The sequence below is a fragment of the Drosophila erecta genome, unplaced genomic scaffold (assembly GCF_003286155.1).
Source record: "Drosophila erecta strain 14021-0224.00,06,07 unplaced genomic scaffold, DereRS2 tig00000126-arrow-pilon, whole genome shotgun sequence".
Taxonomy (NCBI): Eukaryota; Metazoa; Arthropoda; class Insecta; order Diptera; family Drosophilidae; genus Drosophila; species Drosophila erecta.
In genome coordinates, this window is record NW_020825209.1 from 1,565,050 (window position 1) to 1,586,169 (window position 21,120).

The window sequence follows — 21,120 nt, forward strand, 5'->3', positions numbered from 1 at the left end:
TTGTCATTACTCAACCAATTTGTAGTATTTTTTGTTTGCACCAGAAAGTATATAGTTTATGGGAAACCCATTGGACCGATTTCATTGCGGTGGAAATCCATGCAGTCTTTAGTTAGAAGCACTTAATAAGAAGGAACAAGGTTGCAATGCAAATGCGTCTAGATTAATAAGTTTAAGAGATCACCTAGCCCCAGCTTGTCCACGTTCAACCATGTGAAAGTGGTCCAAAGGAGCTGAGCTCGGGCGGAAATGAGGCTACTTTGTCAGCTTTAACACTTTGGAGTCTGGATTGGAGCTGGCATTTATCTGGCGGCGCAGATCTGGCTCCTGACTTTGGTCAACTAAGTCGACAAGTCGATAAACTGGCCAACGATATGTGTGTGTGAAAATCCACAATCAGTGGGAATGTTGGTGGTTTTTCTTGAAGTGCACATAATACATTATGAGTCTGCTGGCCGGTCACATTGCTCCCATTTGAATGGCAAATCCGCTAATCCAGCAACTATCTGTATCTATATTCCAGATGCGATTCGCACTATGTCGGCGACTACTGTGAACACCGCAATCCGTGCAACTCGATGCGTTGCCAGAATGGTGGCACCTGTCAGGTGACCTTTCGCAACGGTCGACCGGGCATCTCATGCAAGTGTCCTTTGGGCTTCGATGAGTCCCTGTGCGAGATTGCGGTACCGAATGCCTGCGATCATGTGACCTGCCTCAATGGCGGCACCTGTCAGCTGAAGACCCTGGAGGAGTACACGTGTGCGTGCGCCAATGGCTACACCGGTGAGTTGTTAACCAGGAAAAAATGTAGCACCAGCAATCTTACCCACTACTCTCTATCCACTTTAGGCGATCGCTGTGAGACGAAGAATCTGTGCGCCAGTTCACCGTGCCGGAATGGTGCCACCTGCACCGCTTTGGCCGGAAGCAGCAGCTTCACTTGCTCCTGTCCGCCAGGATTCACGGGTGACACCTGTTCCTACGACATCGAGGAGTGCCAGTCGAATCCCTGCAAGTACGGCGGCACATGCGTCAACACCCACGGATCTTACCAGTGAGTAATGAATTATCATTGAACATCTTGAAAGTATTTATGGAAACACACATCTAGATATTGAAAACATCGGTTTTTTTTTCAATACAAAACAAATCTGAATATTGTTGTTTAACCCATCGATTACACATTGAAAACATCGGTTTTTTTTCAACCATCGTTTACACATTGAAAAACATGATTTTTTGAAACAAAACAAATCGTTGGACATCGAAATGCCGCCTTGCGGTTTATCAATCGAATCGCCGATTGTGAATAAATGGATGTGTCAGCGGATGTGATAACTCAACTGAATCCAGCTGACAAGTGCAAATTGTTTTCTCTGTTCGACAAAAGATCAAACACGTTTGATTCTGCAGCATTTGGCTTTGTGCCCCCGCCAAAAGCCACAAATCCCCGAAATCGATAACAAATCATCTGTGCCAAAATGATTAGCATATTTATCTGAAGCTTTGGCTTCCTTTAATTAATGGCAATTTAAGAGTAATAATTTAGAAAAATCTCATTTTATTTCGATGCGATTTGCATAGCTTATTGATTTTCGTTTAGGACAACAACAAATTGCCAATGGACCACAACAACATTTCCACTCTAATTAAAACACACAAAACGCTATCGACCTATTGAAAATGAGTCGTCGTCGTTGTCGAACAAAAGATCTCAAATTTCCGGCGATCTTTTGTCTAGGAACACTGTGTGTTTTACTCTTTTTTCTTTTTTTTTTTTTTTGGGGGGGGGGGGGGGGGGGGGGGAACTGGTTCAGGCACGTAAATTAAATTACTTCGTTTACGTTTCATTTTTGGCCTTTTTATTTGGGGTTTTGTGTCAGCTTGAAATCATTTGCATTCTTAATTTGAAACACACAAATTATCCAAATGTTGTGTGGAGGGGGGAGGGGGGTGTGTGTGGGGGCATTTAAATATATCTTTACTAAAAACCATTTGGGCTGAAAAGTGCGATGTGAACATGTGTTTGCTGTTTGTTTTAGTTTAGTTTGACTGCGGATGTTTTCAAAGCAATTAGCATACACTTGAAATAATTTGCTCTAAACGTAAAGCCATATTATTTGTATATAATTTGATTATAATTTTGAAACATTGGATGGGATTGAGATTTGGATTGGAAGCCCCATTAGTTGCAGTTACATTGAGATGCGCCACATTTTGGTCCAATCTCATTTTTTATAAAATCCAAGATAAATCGTTACGATTGGCAAGTGAATGGGGGGGCCTAAATGATCTTCTGCCACTGTTGAATGGCTGGCAGGGCAATTTGCATAAATTTCATATTCGATTTGGGGACTTTATGATGTTTCTATGCTGAAAAAAACAGCGGCCAAAAGCTTAGTCATGCTTTAGTTTATGAGGTTTTAGGTATTGTGTTTCGTTTTATTTTGGCAAAGACAGCGATTTTATTTGTCAACTGTCAGTTGGTGGGAATTTATTAATGGAAACAAACTGTCGAACACAAGCGAATAATTAAGTGAATAGGTAGGTTGGTAGGTATTCGTGATTCGTTATTCATGGCAATTGGAATGGACCTATTGAATATTGAGCGCTTTAATGCACGAATAATTTTCCATGCGAGTTGGTCAAAGGTTAACTGCATATTTTTTCTAGTGCAGTGAATGCCAAGTGTTGCTAAAATAAAAATTTGCGAAATAATAATTTCTTTGCTACTTAAATATTTTCAACTCATGTTGTTTTTAATTAAATAAAATAGGAGTAGGATCCAGTGGTGATTCATAGCATGTAACATAAATAATTGAAATCTGCGCAGATTTCACTTGCTCATTAAGAGCCCCACACCCAACAACAACAACAAAAGATTCCGAAATCCAATCTTCATTTGAAATATCAAAAATAAGAAAGAGAGGCCCTTGGGCTATTGGCCTGCTGAATTTCACATGTCAATCAAACAAATCAATTTTTTTTTCGAAATGTTTTTCTGTTTTTTTTTTTGTTTTCTTTGTTTAGGCAACGGCAATTTTCAATCCAATGTAATTTACTCGAAAACCTTTTTGGGTGGAGATGAAGAAACATGGCAAGAATAGGTGGAAAGCGCGGGGTTTCTTGGAAGAATTGTGTTCCCCAAAGAGTTCTGGGTTTTTGGCCATGCTGGCTATTTCAAGAGCTGCTACGTTCGTTGCTGCCTTTTAATTGTTTAATTTAATTAAATGCTCTTTAATGGTCTTAATTAGCGCTGGCAGGGGCGTGGTCTTGTCCATTGGCCTTTTAAGGTGCTCCTGAGGCGGCCAAAACACCAAAACCAAACCAAACCAAACCCGTTTTAATGGCTGACAAAAGAAAAAAAAAAAAAAAAAAAAACATTTCTCAAGAATCCCAGTGCAGTTGGAGTTTCGGTTTGGCTTACAAGGCACAAGCAAATTAAGTTTAAATCACATTAAAAATAAAATAAAAAAAACGAACAGTATAAGAATGAAAGAAGAAGCGGCAGTACGAAATCAAAGTGAACAAAAACCCGGCCATAAAAGAGAGTCCCAGAGAGAGATACTCCACTGGAGTTTTTTTTTTATAATATATCATTGTTTTTTTTTCATTTGGTTTTGTGTTAACCGAAAAACCGGTCGAAACTCCTCTAAGAAATACAAGCACACACACACACACACTCCCGCTCGATTTAAGCCCCCTCTTGGATTGAGATACAAATCCAGATCCGAATCTGAATTCGAACTGCAAAACGGAAGTGGAGGGCAGGGACAGATTTTAAGGTTTCTTTGGCAGTAGCCAGGCAATCTGGCCGAGTTTAATTGGTGTTAAACCTGCGTTTAATTGCTCTTCTCGCTTCTGTTCTAGGTGCATGTGTCCCACGGGCTACACGGGAAAGGATTGCGACACCAAGTACAAGCCCTGCTCGCCATCGCCCTGCCAGAATGGCGGAGTTTGCCGTTCGAACGGTCTGTCCTACGAATGCAAGTGCCCCAAAGGTGAGTGATAGTTATTAAAATGAGCTATGTAATATATGTTTAAGTAGGCACCACCAGGTTATTGGAGTTGTAAAATGTTTTCGTCTGAATCGTTAACAAAAGTATTACTCGAACCATCAATACAATTCAACTTACGACAGTTTGCCCCTAAACCACCTTAAATCAAAATTATTGAACACCACATTGTATTATAATATAACTTCTCTTTGCGAACTTCCCACATCCCAGATTTCATATTCTTAAGCGGATTCCCAGCAAAGTTACGATGGGTTGTTGGTTGATACTTCCTTTGAGCAAAGTCGTCCACCCGAGGCTTTGAGTTCTCAGCAATCAGCAGAACGATGAGAACGCTTCTCAGCGCCTATCGATAACCAGTTATCGATGTTGGTGATTCATGACTCATGACTGGCCACGAGCCAAGAGGGAAAGAAATAGTCGCCCACGCCGAAGTATCTGAAGTAGCTGCCACAAGGGGCAAACTCGTTTGTCAGCTAAAAACCCCTCTGCCTACTCCTGTTTTTGTTTTTTTTTTCGACCGGCCCAGCATCATTCATCAGTTTTTTTTTTTGACTGCAACTTTTACATTGCAGCCCATTCCCAGTGCATTTCATTCCATTCCACCGTTCCGGGCGCATTACAAATTTAAAGATCGTGGCCCCATCACACCGCGTCTTTCTTCTGTTTCTTCTGCAGCTTCCTCTCTTCTGGCGGTTGGGTTTGTTCAGCTTCTCTGGCTTGGTCGCCTGTGTTGCATGACCTCCTTAGGGCGTAACTGTGCTTAAGCATCCAATCCGCCCCGCAGATCATTGGTAAAAGTATTGGTCGGCGATGCGAGTGGATGGCTCAAGAAGATGGGTAAATGATAGCCTCTGGAATTGGCGCAATTTTCGCCGAGATTTGCTCACTTGAATGGCTTTTGTGATGTTTAACCGCCTGGACATGATACTATTCAAAAATGAACGGAAAAAGCATGATGAGTACCAAAAATAGCAGCGAAACCCTCTGCACAATCGAAGTTACGTTAGGATCGTTTTGAGAAGGAACCAAATGGCTTCTATCTAGCTCTACGTTTTCCTAAAGTTACACTCATTTTGTATTCATATTTTATTTCTTTGTCATCTTTAAGGGCCGCTTCAATATTTTTCCTCTTGTTTGTGCTGAATTATATTTAACGTTTTCCTTGTTACTTTTTCGTTGCCCTCAACTTGTTTTCCCAGCCAGTAATTTTTAGTGAGTTGCCGCCGCCCGCTGCTGCTGTGCTTTTAGTTTTTTCTTTATTTTGCATAATGAGTGCAACTCCGACCTGCCCCACCCCCCTTTTTACCCCTCCCATTATGTTTTTTGCACTCTTATTGCAACGTGATGTCCACAGGGCGATTCGTGTCGTGTTGGTTTCGTTGTTTGGTTGTTCGCTGGCTGTTGTAATTCGGCTGGAATTGCTCAACATTAGCCAACAACCCAAGTTTTAAAAAACAAAACAAAAAAAGCTGAGTGCGAAAAAGGCGTTATTACATTTCCCAGTGCAATAAATATTGCAAATTCCAACTTTGGTCACACTTTCACACGATCGTTACAAGCATGGCTCAACTCAAAAGCATGCTTCTATGTAGTCTGCTTTATAATTGCTTGCAGTTTTAAAGGTTTATTCCTAGATACTAAAACATTCCCACAGAAACCGAAATGAATACGGTTGCATTTTCCGCAATAAATATTGTCAATTCCCATTTTTCACACGATCTCCGGCTGCTCTGATCTATTTTGCACTTTTCAATTGCGATTGCTTTCTGGCTCATTAGAATTTTTGATTGGACGCAATTAAAAGGCCAGACGAAGTTGCAGAGCGAAGCTTATCAAATTGTTTTAGCTCCCCTCGCTGCAGTTTGTGCAGCTTGTAAATTGTCGTGTGCAATTCGCATCAATTGAAATGAATTAATTGAAAATTGCACACAAAACACACTGGCAAACACACTCACACACACACACATATGTGCTTAAAATGCAATGCGAGCAATTTACATGATGAATACTAAATTACAATAAGAAAAACCCTGAATGGGCGACAATTGGCGACAGAAGGTTAAAGAGCTGATGTAGAAAAAGGAGGTAATAAATATGAACAAGGGCCCTCGAGGATCTAAGATATACATATGTATGTATTTAAAAAGGTTAAGGTTTTCAGTTTTAAAAAAAGTTGAAAAAGATGGTATAAGTCGGGGTAAAAATCGTATACTTTTAACTGCCCAAGATATTTAAGTAATCGAACATTTTTAGAAAGCGGAAGTAAGGTTAATTCGCTTGGGTTACTGGTTTTCGAGTAGTTTCCCTAAGGATTAGAGTTCAAAGTGCGGTCACTAAGTGACTGGGTGACTTGAAAAAAATCGCAGCGAATATGAAACAGATGTTGTTGTTATGTTATGCTCCATCCCGCTCTGTTGGATATTTATTTTTAAATGTAGAAAAAAACGGTTAATGGTGTGGGGTACACTTAAAATGTCACTTTCGTCACTTGTTTTTTTTTTTGGCGGGGTTTTGGGTTTTGGTTTTTTCCTGTTTTCCCTTTCCTTTCCCCCTGCGATCCAGCAACAAGTTGCAATTGCAAATAATAAAAATAATAATAAATGCCGCACACGCATGCATTTGTATGCCCGTGTGGCTGTGTGTGTGCTCATGTATTTGAGGCCCTTCTTTTGTGGCATGGACAAAAAAACCGACCAGGCAAGAAAATCCATTAAAAGACACAAATCTCGTGGGCGAGAGCGAGAGAGCGATCTTTCTAAAAAAAATATAAAAAAATACCATTGCAGGCACATAAAATGCGATTTAATTCCTCCAACACACAGATACACCAAGAAAAATAAAGCGCAATGAACGAAGTCCAAAAACTCGATCGAGAGAGCGAGTGCGAGAAGAGAGCGAAAAACTGAAGCATAAACGGCATTTTTCCATTGTTGTGCGAGCGAGAGGGCAGATGGCTTGGCGCGCATTCGAGATAGTTTGACCGCGGCAGCGACGCCGGTGTCGACTGCGGCAGAGGCTTGGGGCAAGATATGAGACCGTGGGAAAGAACAACGAAAGACATGACGTTGCTATGTGTGTGTTTGTGAGTGGCCGCATATATGCTGCCACAGCAGCGGGCACAAAAGTAGTGCACTCACAAGCTATTCAATAATCTTTGCAAATTTTACAACGAATATCTATCAGCGAATATAACTGGATGCGAATAAAATTGGTTCTGAAATTCTGATTAAATCTTTAATAGAAATTAAAGCAACTGCAAACTTTCTATTGTGCTGCCCTCTGGTGTGCAAGTGTGTTTATTTGCTCGAATGCTGATGACTATGTATGTGTGTATGTGTGTGCGTCTGCGCGCTTTTTGCCTTGCCTTGTCTGTTTTCACGTTACACTTTGTTTGCCCATTCGCTCCGCATGCGCAGCAGTGCTGCCAGCGAAAGGTACGAAAAGTAGCCAAAGCCAGGCAAAGAAAAATGTAGCTGGCTTTTAGGGCTCATTGTAGCTAAAGTTGGCGGGAAAGAAGCCAAAGGGGCAACGCTGCGGCGCAGACGCTTAAATACGAAGCGCAGGCGCAACGGAATAGAGAGACGGAGAGATAGAGAAAGAGAATGAGTGGGGGGAGAGAGAGCCCTCGCTCTCTGAGAAACGAACATGTGCAGCCCAGCTGCACTACAGCTACAACCACAGCTTTAAGCGGCCCGTTCCTTTTGTTCGTTTCCTTCGCTTGCCCGCTCTTCCCCTTGTTTGTATTGCTGCTATTGTTGTTGTTGCTGGTCTCTCAACCACTTTTTGTTTGCTGCTTGTTGTTGCTTTAAACGTTTATTATTGAAGTATTTTTATGATGTTGCCATAAATCTGTTTATGCACTTCATTGCACAGCGCGGGTGCGAGCGAGATGGGGCAAGTCTGCGAGAAGGTGGTGGGGGGATGGAAATAGAACAGATGCTCTTCAGTGTGACCGTTCTGCCTAGAAAACTACATATTTTCTAAAAGAAAAAACTAATTTTATTAAATTATGTATTTTATTTGAAAATACCAAAAATACCTTAAATACGAAAACATTGATCTCAAATCGAAATAATTAAGATCATTACCAAAATTTGTTGAATTTGATAGTTCTAAACTACTGCAAGTGTATAAGAGAAAGATCTTCCGTACTAATGGTGACATTGTGATTTATACCCAAGGTTTCGAGGGCAAGAACTGCGAACAGAACTACGACGACTGCCTGGGACATCTTTGCCAGAACGGTGGCACCTGCATCGATGGCATCTCGGACTACACCTGCCGCTGTCCCCCGAACTTCACGGGCAAATTCTGCCAGGACGATGTGGACGAGTGCGCCCAGCGGGATCATCCGGTGTGCCAGAACGGTGCCACCTGCACCAACACCCACGGCTCGTACAGTTGCATCTGTGTGAATGGCTGGGCGGGATTGGATTGCAGCAACAACACCGACGACTGCAAGCAGGCGGCCTGTTTCTATGGCGCCACGTGCATCGATGGCGTTGGCAGCTTCTATTGCCAGTGCACCAAGGGTAAGACGGGGTTGCTGTGCCACCTGGACGATGCCTGCACCTCGAATCCCTGCCACGCGGACGCCATTTGTGACACGAGCCCCATAAACGGTTCCTACGCCTGCTCCTGCGCCACCGGCTATAAGGGCGTCGACTGCTCGGAGGACATAGACGAATGTGACCAGGGATCCCCATGCGAACACAACGGCATTTGTGTAAACACACCGGGCAGCTACAGATGCAATTGCTCCCAGGGCTTCACCGGTCCGCGCTGCGAGACAAACATCAATGAGTGCGAATCGCATCCGTGCCAGAACGAGGGCTCTTGCCTGGACGATCCCGGCACCTTCCGGTGCGTCTGCATGCCAGGATTCACGGGCACCCAGTGCGAGATCGACATCGATGAATGCCAATCGAATCCCTGCCTGAACGATGGCACCTGCCACGACAAGATCAACGGCTTTAAATGCAGCTGTGCGTTGGGCTTCACGGGCGCACGATGTCAGATCAATATAGACGACTGTCAGTCGCAGCCGTGCAGGAATCGGGGCATTTGCCACGACTCGATAGCGGGTTACAGCTGCGAGTGTCCGCCAGGATACACGGGCACCAGTTGCGAGATCAATATCAACGATTGCGACTCGAATCCCTGCCATCGGGGCAAGTGCATCGACGACGTGAACAGCTTCAAGTGCCTATGCGATCCCGGCTACACAGGCTACATCTGCCAGAAGCAGATCAACGAGTGCGAATCGAATCCCTGCCAGTTCGATGGCCATTGCCAGGATCGTGTGGGCAGCTACTACTGCCAGTGCCAGGCTGGCACCAGTGGCAAGAACTGTGAGGTCAATGTGAACGAATGCCACAGCAATCCCTGCAACAATGGTGCCACCTGCATCGATGGCATCAACTCGTACAAGTGCCAGTGTGTGCCCGGTTTCACCGGCCAGCATTGCGAGAAGAACGTGGACGAGTGCATCAGCAGTCCGTGTGCCAACAATGGCGTCTGCATTGACCAGGTGAATGGCTACAAGTGCGAGTGTCCACGTGGATTCTACGATGCCCACTGCCTGAGCGATGTAGACGAGTGCGCCTCGAATCCCTGCGTGAACGAGGGACGCTGCGAGGATGGGATCAACGAGTTCATCTGCCACTGTCCGCCGGGATACACGGGCAAGCGGTGTGAGCTGGACATTGACGAGTGCAGCAGCAATCCCTGCCAGCATGGCGGCACCTGCTACGACAAGCTCAACGCCTTCAGCTGCCAGTGCATGCCCGGCTATACGGGCCAGAAGTGCGAGACGAATATCGACGATTGTGTGACCAATCCGTGCGGCAATGGTGGCACCTGCATCGACAAGGTCAACGGCTACAAGTGCGTCTGCAAGGTGCCATTCACGGGCAGGGACTGCGAGAGCAAGATGGATCCCTGTGCCAGCAATCGTTGCAAGAACGAGGCCAAATGCACACCCAGCTCAAACTTCCTGGACTTCTCGTGCACCTGCAAACTGGGCTACACGGGCCGCTATTGCGACGAGGACATAGACGAGTGCTCGCTGAGCTCTCCCTGCCGGAATGGCGCCAGCTGCTTGAATGTGCCCGGATCGTACAGGTGCCTGTGCACCAAGGGCTATGAGGGCCGGGACTGTGCCATCAATACGGACGATTGCGCCTCGTTTCCGTGCCAGAACGGTGGCACCTGTCTGGACGGGATCGGTGACTACAGCTGCCTGTGCGTGGATGGCTTCGATGGCAAGCACTGCGAGACGGACATCAACGAGTGCCTGAGCCAGCCGTGCCAGAATGGTGCCACCTGTAGTCAGTATGTGAATAGCTACACCTGCACCTGTCCACTCGGCTTCTCCGGCATCAATTGCCAGACGAACGACGAGGACTGCACGGAGAGCTCATGCTTAAACGGTGGCAGTTGCATCGATGGCATCAATGGCTACAACTGCAGCTGTCTGGCTGGATTCTCCGGTGCCAATTGCCAGTACAAGCTGAACAAATGCGATTCGAATCCCTGCCTGAATGGAGCCACCTGCCATGAGCAGAACAACGAGTACACATGCCATTGTCCCAGTGGCTTTACGGGCAAACAGTGCTCCGAGTATGTGGACTGGTGTGGTCAATCGCCGTGCGAGAATGGAGCGACCTGTAGCCAGATGAAGCATCAGTTTAGCTGCAAGTGCTCGGCGGGTTGGACGGGTAAGCTGTGCGATGTCCAGACCATATCCTGCCAGGATGCCGCGGACCGGAAGGGACTGAGCCTGCGCCAGCTGTGCAACAATGGCACATGCAAGGATTACGGAAATAGTCATGTGTGCTACTGCTCGCAGGGATATGCCGGTAGCTATTGCCAAAAGGAGATCGACGAGTGCCAGTCGCAACCGTGCCAGAATGGCGGCACCTGCCGCGATCTCATTGGAGCCTACGAGTGCCAGTGTCGTCAGGGTTTCCAGGGTCAGAACTGTGAACTGAACATCGATGATTGTGCGCCGAATCCCTGCCAGAATGGCGGCACCTGCCACGACCGTGTGATGAACTTCAGCTGCAGCTGTCCGCCGGGCACGATGGGCATCATATGCGAGATCAACAAGGATGACTGCAAACCGGGTGCCTGCCACAACAACGGCAGCTGCATCGATCGCGTCGGTGGCTTCGAGTGCGTCTGCCAGCCTGGTTTCGTGGGTGCCCGCTGCGAGGGCGACATCAACGAGTGCCTGAGCAATCCCTGCTCGAATGCCGGCACCCTGGACTGCGTCCAGCTGGTCAATAACTATCACTGCAACTGCCGACCTGGACACATGGGCCGGCACTGCGAGCACAAGGTGGACTTTTGTGCCCAGAGCCCGTGCCAGAATGGTGGCAACTGCAATATTCGACAGAGTGGCCACCACTGCATCTGCAACAATGGTTTCTATGGCAAGAACTGTGAGCTGAGTGGCCAGGACTGTGATTCGAATCCGTGCCGGGTGGGCAACTGTGTGGTCGCGGACGAGGGATTCGGCTATCGATGCGAGTGTCCGAAGGGCACACTGGGTGAGCACTGCGAGATTGATACGCTGGACGAATGCTCCCCGAATCCCTGCGCCCAGGGCGCCGCCTGCGAGGATCTCCTGGGCGACTACGAGTGTCTCTGTCCGAGCAAATGGAAGGGCAAACGCTGCGATATCTATGATGCCAACTATCCGGGTTGGAATGGCGGTTCCGGTTCGGGAAATGATCGCTATGCCGCCGACCTGGAGCAGCAGCGGGCCATGTGCGACAAGCGGGGCTGCACGGAGAAGCAGGGTAATGGCATCTGCGATTCGGATTGTAATACGTATGCGTGCAACTTTGATGGAAACGATTGCTCGCTGGGCATCAATCCGTGGGCCAATTGCACGGCCAACGAGTGCTGGAACAAGTTCAAGAATGGCAAATGCAACGAGGAGTGCAACAATGCTGCATGCCACTACGATGGCCACGACTGCGAGCGGAAGCTGAAGAGCTGCGACAGCCTCTTCGATGCCTACTGCCAGAAGCACTACGGCGATGGCTTCTGCGACTACGGCTGCAACAATGCGGAGTGCAGCTGGGATGGTCTCGATTGCGAGAACAAGACACAGTCACCGGTTCTGGCCGAGGGTGCCATGTCCGTGGTGATGCTGATGAATGTGGAGGCATTCCGTGAGATTCAGGCCCAGTTCCTAAGGAACATGAGCCACATGCTGCGCACAACGGTGCGACTGAAGAAGGATGCCCTTGGCCACGACATCATCATCAACTGGAAGGATAATGTGCGCGTGCCGGAGATCGAGGACACAGACTTTGCAAGGAAGAACAAGATCCTCTACACGCAACAGGTCCATCAGACGGGCATACAAATCTATCTGGAGATTGATAACCGCAAGTGCACCGAGTGCTTCACACACGCCGTGGAGGCAGCCGAATTTCTGGCTGCCACGGCGGCCAAACATCAGCTGAGGAACGACTTTCAGATACACAGCGTGCGGGGCATCAAGAATCCCGGCGATGAGGACAACGGTGAGCCGCTGGCGAACGTTAAGTACGTGATAACCGGCATTATACTGGTCATCCTGGGCTTGGCCTTCCTTGGCATGGTCCTGAGCACGCAAAGGAAGCGGGCGCATGGCGTCACCTGGTTCCCGGAGGGATTCCGAGCACCGGCGGCGGTAATGTCACGTCGTCGCCGTGATCCCCACGGCCAAGAGATGCGTAACCTCAACAAACAGGTGGCCCTGCAGTCGCAGGGTGTCGGCCAGCCGGGTGCCCATTGGTCCGACGATGAATCGGATATGCCGCTGCCCAAGCGGCAGCGCAGTGATCCCGTTTCCGGTGTGGGCCTGGGCAACAATGGTGGCTATGCCAGTGATCACACCATGGTCAGCGAGTACGAGGAGGCGGATCAGAGGGTCTGGTCGCAGGCCCATCTGGATGTGGTCGATGTGCGTGCCATAATGACACCGCCGGCGCATCAGGATGGCGGCAAGCATGATGTGGATGCACGTGGTCCTTGCGGACTCACGCCCCTAATGATTGCGGCCGTTCGTGGCGGCGGTCTGGATACGGGCGAGGATATCGAGAATAACGAGGACAGCACGGCCCAGGTGATTTCCGATCTACTGGCCCAGGGAGCCGAACTGAATGCCACCATGGACAAAACCGGCGAGACATCACTGCATTTGGCGGCTCGCTTTGCTCGTGCAGATGCCGCCAAGAGATTACTAGACGCCGGTGCGGATGCCAATTGCCAGGACAACACGGGCAGGACACCGCTGCACGCTGCCGTGGCCGCCGATGCCATGGGCGTATTCCAGATACTGCTCAGGAACAGGGCCACCAATCTAAATGCCAGAATGCATGACGGCACCACGCCACTGATACTGGCCGCTCGTCTCGCCATCGAGGGCATGGTGGAGGATTTGATCACCGCCGATGCGGATATCAATGCAGCGGATAACTCCGGCAAGACCGCACTCCACTGGGCAGCGGCGGTAAATAATACGGAAGCGGTGAACATTCTACTAATGCACCATGCCAACCGGGATGCCCAGGATGATAAGGACGAGACACCGCTCTTCCTGGCCGCACGCGAGGGCAGCTATGAGGCGTGCAAGGCGCTGCTGGATAACTTTGCCAATCGCGAGATCACCGATCACATGGACCGACTGCCACGCGACGTGGCCAGCGAGCGACTGCATCACGATATCGTTCGGCTGCTGGACGAGCATGTGCCGCGTTCTCCGCAAATGCTGAGCATGACACCGCAGGCCATGATCGGATCCCCGCCGCCGGGCCAACAGCAGCCGCAGTTGATCACCCAGCCGACGGTCATATCCGCTGGAAACGGTGGCAACAATGGCAACGGCAATGCCAGCGGAAAGCAAAGCAGCCAGACGGCCAAACAGAAGGCGGCCAAGAAGGCCAAACTGATCGAGGGCAGTCCCGACAATGGACTGGATGCCACGGGCAGTTTGCGACGCAAGGCCAGTTCAAAAAAGACAAGTGCGGCCTCAAAAAAGGCCGCCAACTTGAATGGGGGCCTCAATCCGGGCCAGCTGACGGGTGGAGTGCCGGGTGTACCGCCAACGAATTCAGCGGCACAAGCAGCTGCAGCAGCGGCAGCGGCGGCAGCCGTGGCGGCCATGTCCCACGAACTGGAGGGATCACCGGTGGGCGTGGGCATGGGCGGGAATCTGCCCAGTCCGTACGACACCAGTTCCATGTACTCGAACGCGATGGCCGCACCGCTGGCGAACGGCGGCAATCCGAACACGGGCGCCAAACAGCCGCCGAGCTATGAGGATTGCATCAAGGTAAGTGTGGATCACAAGTGGCTCATTACAATTATTAACGCAACCATATTATTACTATTGCAGAATGCGCAGTCGATGCAATCGCTGCAGGGCAACGGCCTGGACATGATCAAGCTGGACAACTATGGCTACTCGATGGGCTCGCCATTTCAGCAGGAGCTGCTCAATGGCCAAGGACTCGGGATGAATGGCAATGGCCAGCGGAATGGTGTCGGGCCCGGCGTTCTGCCCGGCGGCCTCTGCGGTATGGGCGGTCTGACTGGTGCCGGTAACGGGAATAGCCACGAGCAGGGACTCAGTCCGCCGTACTCGAACCAATCGCCACCGCATTCGGTGCAGAGCAGCCTGGCGCTTTCGCCACACGCCTACTTGGGTAAGTTTGTGCTGCTAGAGTGCTTATGTATGTATTAATCATATTTATTTGCACGCTATTTAGGTTCACCATCGCCGGCCAAGTCGCGACCCAGTCTGCCCACCTCGCCCACCCACATCCAGGCGATGAGGCATGCCACACAGCAGAAGCAGTTCGGTGGCAGCAATCTGAACAGCCTGCTGGGCGGCGCCAATGGTGGGGGCGTGGTCGGCGGCAGTGGCGGCGGCGCTGGTGGCCCGGGGCCACAGAACTCGCCCGTAAGCTTGGGTATCATCTCGCCGACGGGCAGCGATATGGGCATTATGCTCGCCCCGCCGCAATCCTCGAAGAGCAGTGCAATAATGCAAACGATATCACCCCAGCAACAGCAGCAGCAGCAGCAACAGCAGCAGCAGCAGCAACAGCAGCAGCAACATCAGCAGCAGCAACAGCAGCAGCAGCAGCAACAGCAGCAACTCGGAGGCCTGGAGTTCGGTTCAGCGGGCTTGGACCTGAATGGATTTTGTGGATCTCCGGGTAGGGCATCGATGATTGTAGATGCATTGGTTTTGATCTCTAATAATTTCAACATTTCCCACTCTCAGACTCATTTCACTCGGGTCAAATGAATCCGCCCTCGATACAAAGTTCGATGTCCGGCTCGTCGCCGTCGACCAACATGCTGTCGCCGTCGTCGCAGCACAATCAGCAGGCCTTCTACCAGTACCTAACGCCTCCGAGCCAGCATTCCGGCGGCCATACGCCGCAGCATTTGGTCCAAACGCTGGACAGCTATCCAACGCCCTCGCCGGAGTCACCTGGCCACTGGTCCTCCTCATCGCCGCGATCGAATTCCGATTGGAGCGAGGGCGTCCAATCGCCGGCGGCCAATAATCTCTACATTTCCGGTGGCCATCAGGCCAACAAGGGATCCGAGGCCATCTACATTTGACCATAAGCCGATAATCTGGATGATCTGAATGATCTGGATGATGGGATCGAATAAGGATAATTGAATGGTTTGCCAAGGATAACAGCAGAGGGACTCTTAAAGAGTCCGCGGCTACGTTCTATCTAAAATGCTATATATTGTAATTCTCTAAATCTCTACGATTATGTATTTTTTCACGTGACTATTTTTTTTTTTTTGTGTGTGTCTATAAGTTTTAGATGTTAGATCAAAATGCGCACTTCTAGCGGAAGAAGCGTCATAAATTGTAGTAACTTAAATTATTTTTATGCTTGTTGTACAGTGCGTGCCGATCGCATATATATATATACATATATATATATAGATATAGAGATATATATATCTACTCATAGATATTCCAGTTAAGAGCTCGTTTTGTGGCGCATTTTATCTTATTGTCGTAACGTCATCGTAGCTTCCAGTAAAGAAAACAATACAAAACAAAAAAAACCAACATAAGCAGACAGAGTTAGAGGAGAAACTACACTTAGCGCAAATTCTGATTGATCGATTAAACGTTTGTGGGGCATTTGTAGTTGTAAGTGACCATTATATCACTAGGCCATAAGACTACGCTAAGTTTTTATCGAATTCTACATTTAATTATGGCCCAAATGCTATAAAAATAATATATATAAATTTCATAGTTCTGTAGGTTTTGAAACTGAAGTGCTTATATAAACAAAATTGTTAGACGTACACCGCATCAAACCTTTTTTTTTACACCAAGTTTTTTTTTTATTATTATTATTATTATGACTATTATGTATTATTACATATTGACTAAGCTAAACTGTAAAAAGATTCTCATAACTGTTTGATTTAAGTTGACAAATACAAAACAAAAGGATTTGCAAAAATTACACAAAAATCACCAACGGAAACGTATAAGTCTAATTAAAACAAAAAAACGATAAAAGCGAAAAAAAAATTCATGAAAAAGACAGTAACCAGCCAAGTTTACTATATATATAAGGCGCCTCTATATTTTCTAAGTTGATGAATAGATATTTTCAAAAAATATACAACAGAAAAGCACACGCAGATACGATTTTCTCGTTCGATTTGCTTTAATTTCTTTCGTCTATATTTTGTGTAAGTTTTTAATGTGTAAATTGTAAAATTACTTGTTTTCCTAACTTAAACAGCCAGACAGCAAAACAAAACTGCAACCTTTTTGAGATAAATAATAAATATTAAATAATTATTTTAAAACTCGTGTGTTTATTTCATTCTTTTTATTATTCTGCTAAACAATAACGCACTGTTGAAACCGCGAATTCTTAGCAGTATTTAACATGTGCCTGGAATTAAGTGTAACATTTGCATACATATGTATTTTGTGGCTAATGGAACTCTGTGAAGTTAACCTTTAACCCGACACGTACCCGCAGGAAAAGAGCAGCTTTTTCGCGTGGTGAAGGTGTACATTTAATTAAAGTTAATTACTCCCCAGCGGCCACGCCCCCTAACCGACCGCCGCCCACCACACATCGCATGTTGAATAAGGTGTCTTTTTTTTTTGTTGTGTAGTGTAGTGTGCGTGGTTTCTGCGCTTATGAACAAGGTCAAAAAAAAAGTTATAGTTATAGTATTTGGAACATTTCGACTAGATCTCCTTCTTGGCTTCCGCCGCCTCCACCTCCGCCGTCAAGTGCGGATTTTCGGATACCGTGAATTCTTTGGATTCTGTGGACTCCGTGGCATCGCCATCACAGCCGCTTGTCTGGGTTTTCTTGGCCCCCGGCACGAAGGGGCAAACGCCGCCCTTGCACTCGAAGGGGAAGTCGGGACCCGTCTTGATCACATTGCCATCGGCGTCCTTCTTCTCCCAGGGATTCCAGTAGCGCAGCAGTATCGGCTGGACGAACTTGTGCCAAATGTACAGCAGCAGTGGAATGATGAAACAGGGCACGCACACCATTGTTTTGGTTACTGAAAACTGGGGCAAAACTGATAGTTATTGGTGTTTATGTGATTGTAACGTTTGCGGAACGTACCTATTTTGAAACTAGCTTACTGGCTTACTGGTGATGTTATGGCCCAAGGGCGCTTTGTTTTCCTTAACTTAATTGCTCTTTATTTATTGGCAAAAAATTGCAGTGTAACCAGTTATTATTTTGTTATTGGTTTAAGGCCTGAATACCACGAATATACGGTTCTCTTGGAAAAATACGCACCCGCTAGCAGAGACCGCAACCGGTTAGACTAATCCAGCGCGGACTCGAACCATTGCTAGCTGGCTTAAAATATTAATCCTTTATACATATATACACACTTTGGCTTTTCCTTAACCCCATCTAATACAGCATTGTAATACAGTTAAAAATTGTTGTCATATCAGGAATTTATTTCATTTGCAGCATGTTAACCCATCAACGGGCAGCGGTAGGGAAGGCCAGAGCGACAACAGTACTCCCTGCCAGCCTGCAGATTCGTATTAACCCATTGGTTGTTGCAGTTCTTGATGAACAAATACGCCCGTTCCTTGTGGCAATCGTGACCCAACGCGGAGCACACTATATTTGCCGAATTTGGCAGGTGTTGCACGATCTAAAAAAGGCACCGGTAAGTCAAATGATGGGTTTCGCCCAGTGCTCACTGTACAGTACTCACCGTCTCCAGGCATTTGGTTTGACACTGCTTGCGACCGATCGCATTGCAGGGGAACATTTGGTCCAATTCCTGGTGGATTAGCGGCTTCGTGGGCAAGCCATTGGGTATTTGGGAGGAGAGGAAGACGCCGCAGGTGCAGGGAACTGGCTGATTATCCTGGACGGCCACTCCAGGTGTCGGTGGCGCGGGAATAGCGCTCAGCAGGCTGCTGCTCGACGGTGTTGTGCTCGATGGTTCTCCAGAGCTGGTGGATCCTTCCGACGTTCCCAAGTGGGGCGCCTCACCAACTGGCGATTCTGTGGTGGCAACGGATTCCGAGGTGGCATCCAAGTCGCTTGGGGGCGTCGTTATGATCACAAACTCAACAGCCGTGGGCCAATCCTCTGCGGCGGTGGTGGTGCTGCTCATGGTGCTGGTTTCCAGCTTGACAAGCTTCGTCTTCACCCGTTTGTCCTTGATGAGATTACCCATCCCGTAGAGCGGCTTCTTGTACACTATCTTGAAGGCCTCCAGATGGATGGCTAGCAGAAGCGTCAGCAGCAGCAGCGAACTCTTAAAGGCAGCTGAAATATTGAGTATTATGATAGGAAATTTTTTGGATAATACACCATTCAATGCTTACCCATCGTGGTATCTGTGAAACACTGAATACTTCTGGTGTTGCGCCATCCATTTTATATGCCATTTCTTACTGGGCTTGCAGTTTTTCAAGATTTTTTGAGTCTTCCATTTAAAGCGACCCCCAACGAAGTTCAAGTTGTGAGAACCGACAAATTGTGTCAGGGTTATGCCTGAATAAGCTGAATTTGCACGCAGCAAGTGCACTTCATTCATTTGGAGGAAAGTGAGTGGAAAACACAGATTACTTCCGAAATTTAAGGGGCATATTCATATTTCTTAAGCTGATTAACTAAAAGTTGTGGTTTAGCTGCACAGATAATCTCATTCGATACGAAAATCGTATTTTTAGAAAATTGAAAAACTATCCAGCACTTTATGTGCTCGAACTACTTTCCAAAATCGTTTTGAAAATCCCGCCAAAAATTACAGAATATTCGGTACCAGGATTACCAAGGGATAGCTAACATAAATACGACGAAACAAGCAGAGATCGTTATTATACAGAATTTAACAAGTGATACGAGTAATTACAATAATTGCAATGTTTCAAATCAATGCAATACGTTGCTATTTTATCTAAATTTTATTTTCAATACTTTTGATATATTTTTTATGCGCTTTGCAGAACTTAACAGAAATACCACTAACAGAAAATATCGAGCGGCTAACATTTGAAAGAATATACAGCCTTGCGATATGTATAGTTTTTTGTGTTTGACAAACCCAACAATCCAATAGAATTATGCCATAAAAATGTCCAAATTATCATTGTGCCGAATGTGTTAAGCAAAAGAACCGAACCGAGTTTCGATAAACGGTTAACACTCACACACACACATACATCTGTACACTGGCAAAATGCCCGACTACGTACCGGCACGGGGATTCAAGGAGATGGAGAACCTGATCAAGCTGTACGAGAACCAGCGCAGCCCCATCTACATCTACTTCTACGGCGAGAAGGACAAGGCCGGACGCAGCTGGTGTCCGGACTGCGTGGCGGGTAGGTGACGAATTCCCCTCGCGACCATACTTCGTTACTACTTCTGCTTATCGCGCTCATTCTAATTCATTCATTTGCGGTTTTAGGTAGCAAGTAGCTGCATACATTGAGTTGCATTTGATTTGAGTTTTAGGTTCATGCCATTCCATTCGCTTTTCATTGGGAGTAATAATCTCCATAATTTCCATGCAACTTCAGTTACTTTTGATTTTAGTTTTAGGTTCTTGCCATTCCTTTCGCTTTTCATTGGGAGTTGCATCTTCATAATTTACATGCATTTCATCGCATAGTTGTGGCCTCCCCCCTTTAAGTAAACCCCATTATCGCTGATATTTTTGCAGCCGAGGACACCATCATGAGTGCCTTTCGCACCCACGCGCCGGCGGATTGCATGATCCTGGTGGTGGACGTGGGCAACCGGGAGTTCTGGATGGGCAAGGAGAATTTGTTCCGAAAGCCGCCCTACTCGGTGGAGGGCATACCGACACTCATACGCTGGAAGGGCGTGGAGCGGCTGGATGGGGATCAGCTGCTCAAGATGAGTCTGCTGGAGCTATTTTTCGAGGAGACCGATCCGAAGAAGTCCACTTTTGTCGCTCAATAAAATGCGATTTGACTTAAACTCACTCCCACTCTCTCGCTCACTTTCTCTCTCGCGCGCGCTCTCTCTCTCTCTCTCCCCCTGTCGCTGCGGCGCTCTCCGTCGCTGTGGCTCTCTCAGTTTGCAGTGCGCTCCACTCGAAGGAAGGAACGAGTGGAATTCTAGTAGGAGAGGGCGGGGTTGCGAAAATGGTGAAATGGAAAAACGGAGGGGGGGGAGAACGGAATGAGTCGAGCGTTTCTGGCTGGCAGCGCAGTGTTCGGCATTTGCTCGGTTTATTTGCACGCATGTCGTCGACCAGGACGAATCGTTTGGCAGAGCGCGGCTGACAAAGCAAAGGCATCGGAATCGGGGCTGTAACGGTAATAGCGGCACACGCGTTCAACGGTAAACACGCGTGCCTACGCGCCATCTCGCTCGCACGCGCTAATGCCGCGATTTAAGTTTTGTTTTATTTTTTGCAAGTGCTCCAACTAAAAAAAACAACATAAACCCAACAAAACACAAAACCGAAACAGTTCCCAAAAAAATAGGTAAACTCAAAGGAAGATAGCTAAGCATAGCAGATTACACAAATTAACGTCGCATTTGAAGCACACGAC

At 47.5% G+C, this 21,120-nt stretch overlaps 4 protein-coding genes across 4 annotated transcripts in view; 2 read left to right on the plus strand and 2 right to left on the minus strand.

Annotated features, from left to right (window-relative positions):
* LOC6549760 (neurogenic locus Notch protein) overlaps window positions 1–16,717 on the plus strand; it is a 37,407-nt gene extending 20,690 nt beyond the window's left edge. Inside the window, exons 3-9 of the mRNA XM_001976743.3 lie at window positions 524–786; window positions 853–1,057; window positions 3,874–4,004; window positions 8,204–14,355; window positions 14,419–14,728; window positions 14,792–15,244; window positions 15,313–16,717. Of these exons, the coding sequence (XP_001976779.2) occupies window positions 524–786; window positions 853–1,057; window positions 3,874–4,004; window positions 8,204–14,355; window positions 14,419–14,728; window positions 14,792–15,244; window positions 15,313–15,659 (7,861 nt within the window). The 3' untranslated portion in view covers window positions 15,660–16,717. The remainder of the gene's footprint in view (window positions 1–523; window positions 787–852; window positions 1,058–3,873; window positions 4,005–8,203; window positions 14,356–14,418; window positions 14,729–14,791; window positions 15,245–15,312) is intronic.
* A 176-nt stretch (window positions 16,718–16,893) lies between these two features.
* LOC6549761 (UPF0729 protein GD16342) lies at window positions 16,894–17,831 on the minus strand. The gene is made up of 2 exons (XM_001976744.3): window positions 17,678–17,831; window positions 16,894–17,619 (listed from the first exon to the last, which is right to left on the minus strand). Exon 2 carries the CDS (start codon window positions 17,599–17,601, stop codon window positions 17,287–17,289), a length of 315 nt encoding a protein of 104 aa, XP_001976780.1. The 5' UTR covers window positions 17,602–17,619; window positions 17,678–17,831; the 3' UTR covers window positions 16,894–17,286.
* Window positions 17,832–18,029: 198 nt separating this feature from the next.
* On the minus strand, window positions 18,030–19,127 carry LOC6549762 (follicle cell protein 3C-1). Its single transcript, XM_026981905.1, has 3 exons — window positions 18,986–19,127; window positions 18,294–18,910; window positions 18,030–18,230 (listed from the first exon to the last, which is right to left on the minus strand). Exons 1-3 carry the CDS (start codon window positions 19,125–19,127, stop codon window positions 18,045–18,047), a joined length of 945 nt encoding a protein of 314 aa, XP_026837706.1. The 3' UTR covers window positions 18,030–18,044.
* A 423-nt stretch (window positions 19,128–19,550) lies between these two features.
* LOC6549763 (thioredoxin domain-containing protein 17) lies at window positions 19,551–20,534 on the plus strand. The gene is made up of 2 exons (XM_001976746.3): window positions 19,551–19,917; window positions 20,259–20,534. The coding sequence occupies exons 1-2, from the start codon at window positions 19,773–19,775 to the stop codon at window positions 20,519–20,521; spliced, it is 408 nt and encodes a 135-aa protein (XP_001976782.1). The 5' UTR covers window positions 19,551–19,772; the 3' UTR covers window positions 20,522–20,534.
* The last annotated feature ends 586 nt before the right edge of the window (window positions 20,535–21,120 follow it).

Coding starts and splice junctions, on each gene's coding strand:
- LOC6549761 (XM_001976744.3), bottom strand. CDS start 17,601: ATGGTGTGCGTGCCCTGTTTCATCATTCCACTGCTGCTGTACATTTGG.
- LOC6549762 (XM_026981905.1), bottom strand. CDS start 19,127: ATGAATGAAGTGCACTTGCTGCGTGCAAATTCAGCTTATTCAGGCATA. Junction 18,911..18,985: donor CTTGAAAAACTGCAAGCCCA/GTAAGAAATGGC, acceptor ACGATGGGTAAG/CATTGAATGGTGTATTATCC. Junction 18,231..18,293: donor AAACCAAATGCCTGGAGACG/GTGAGTACTGTA, acceptor TGCCTTTTTTAG/ATCGTGCAACACCTGCCAAA.
- LOC6549763 (XM_001976746.3), top strand. CDS start 19,773: ATGCCCGACTACGTACCGGCACGGGGATTCAAGGAGATGGAGAACCTG. Junction 19,918..20,258: donor GTGTCCGGACTGCGTGGCGG/GTAGGTGACGAA, acceptor ATATTTTTGCAG/CCGAGGACACCATCATGAGT.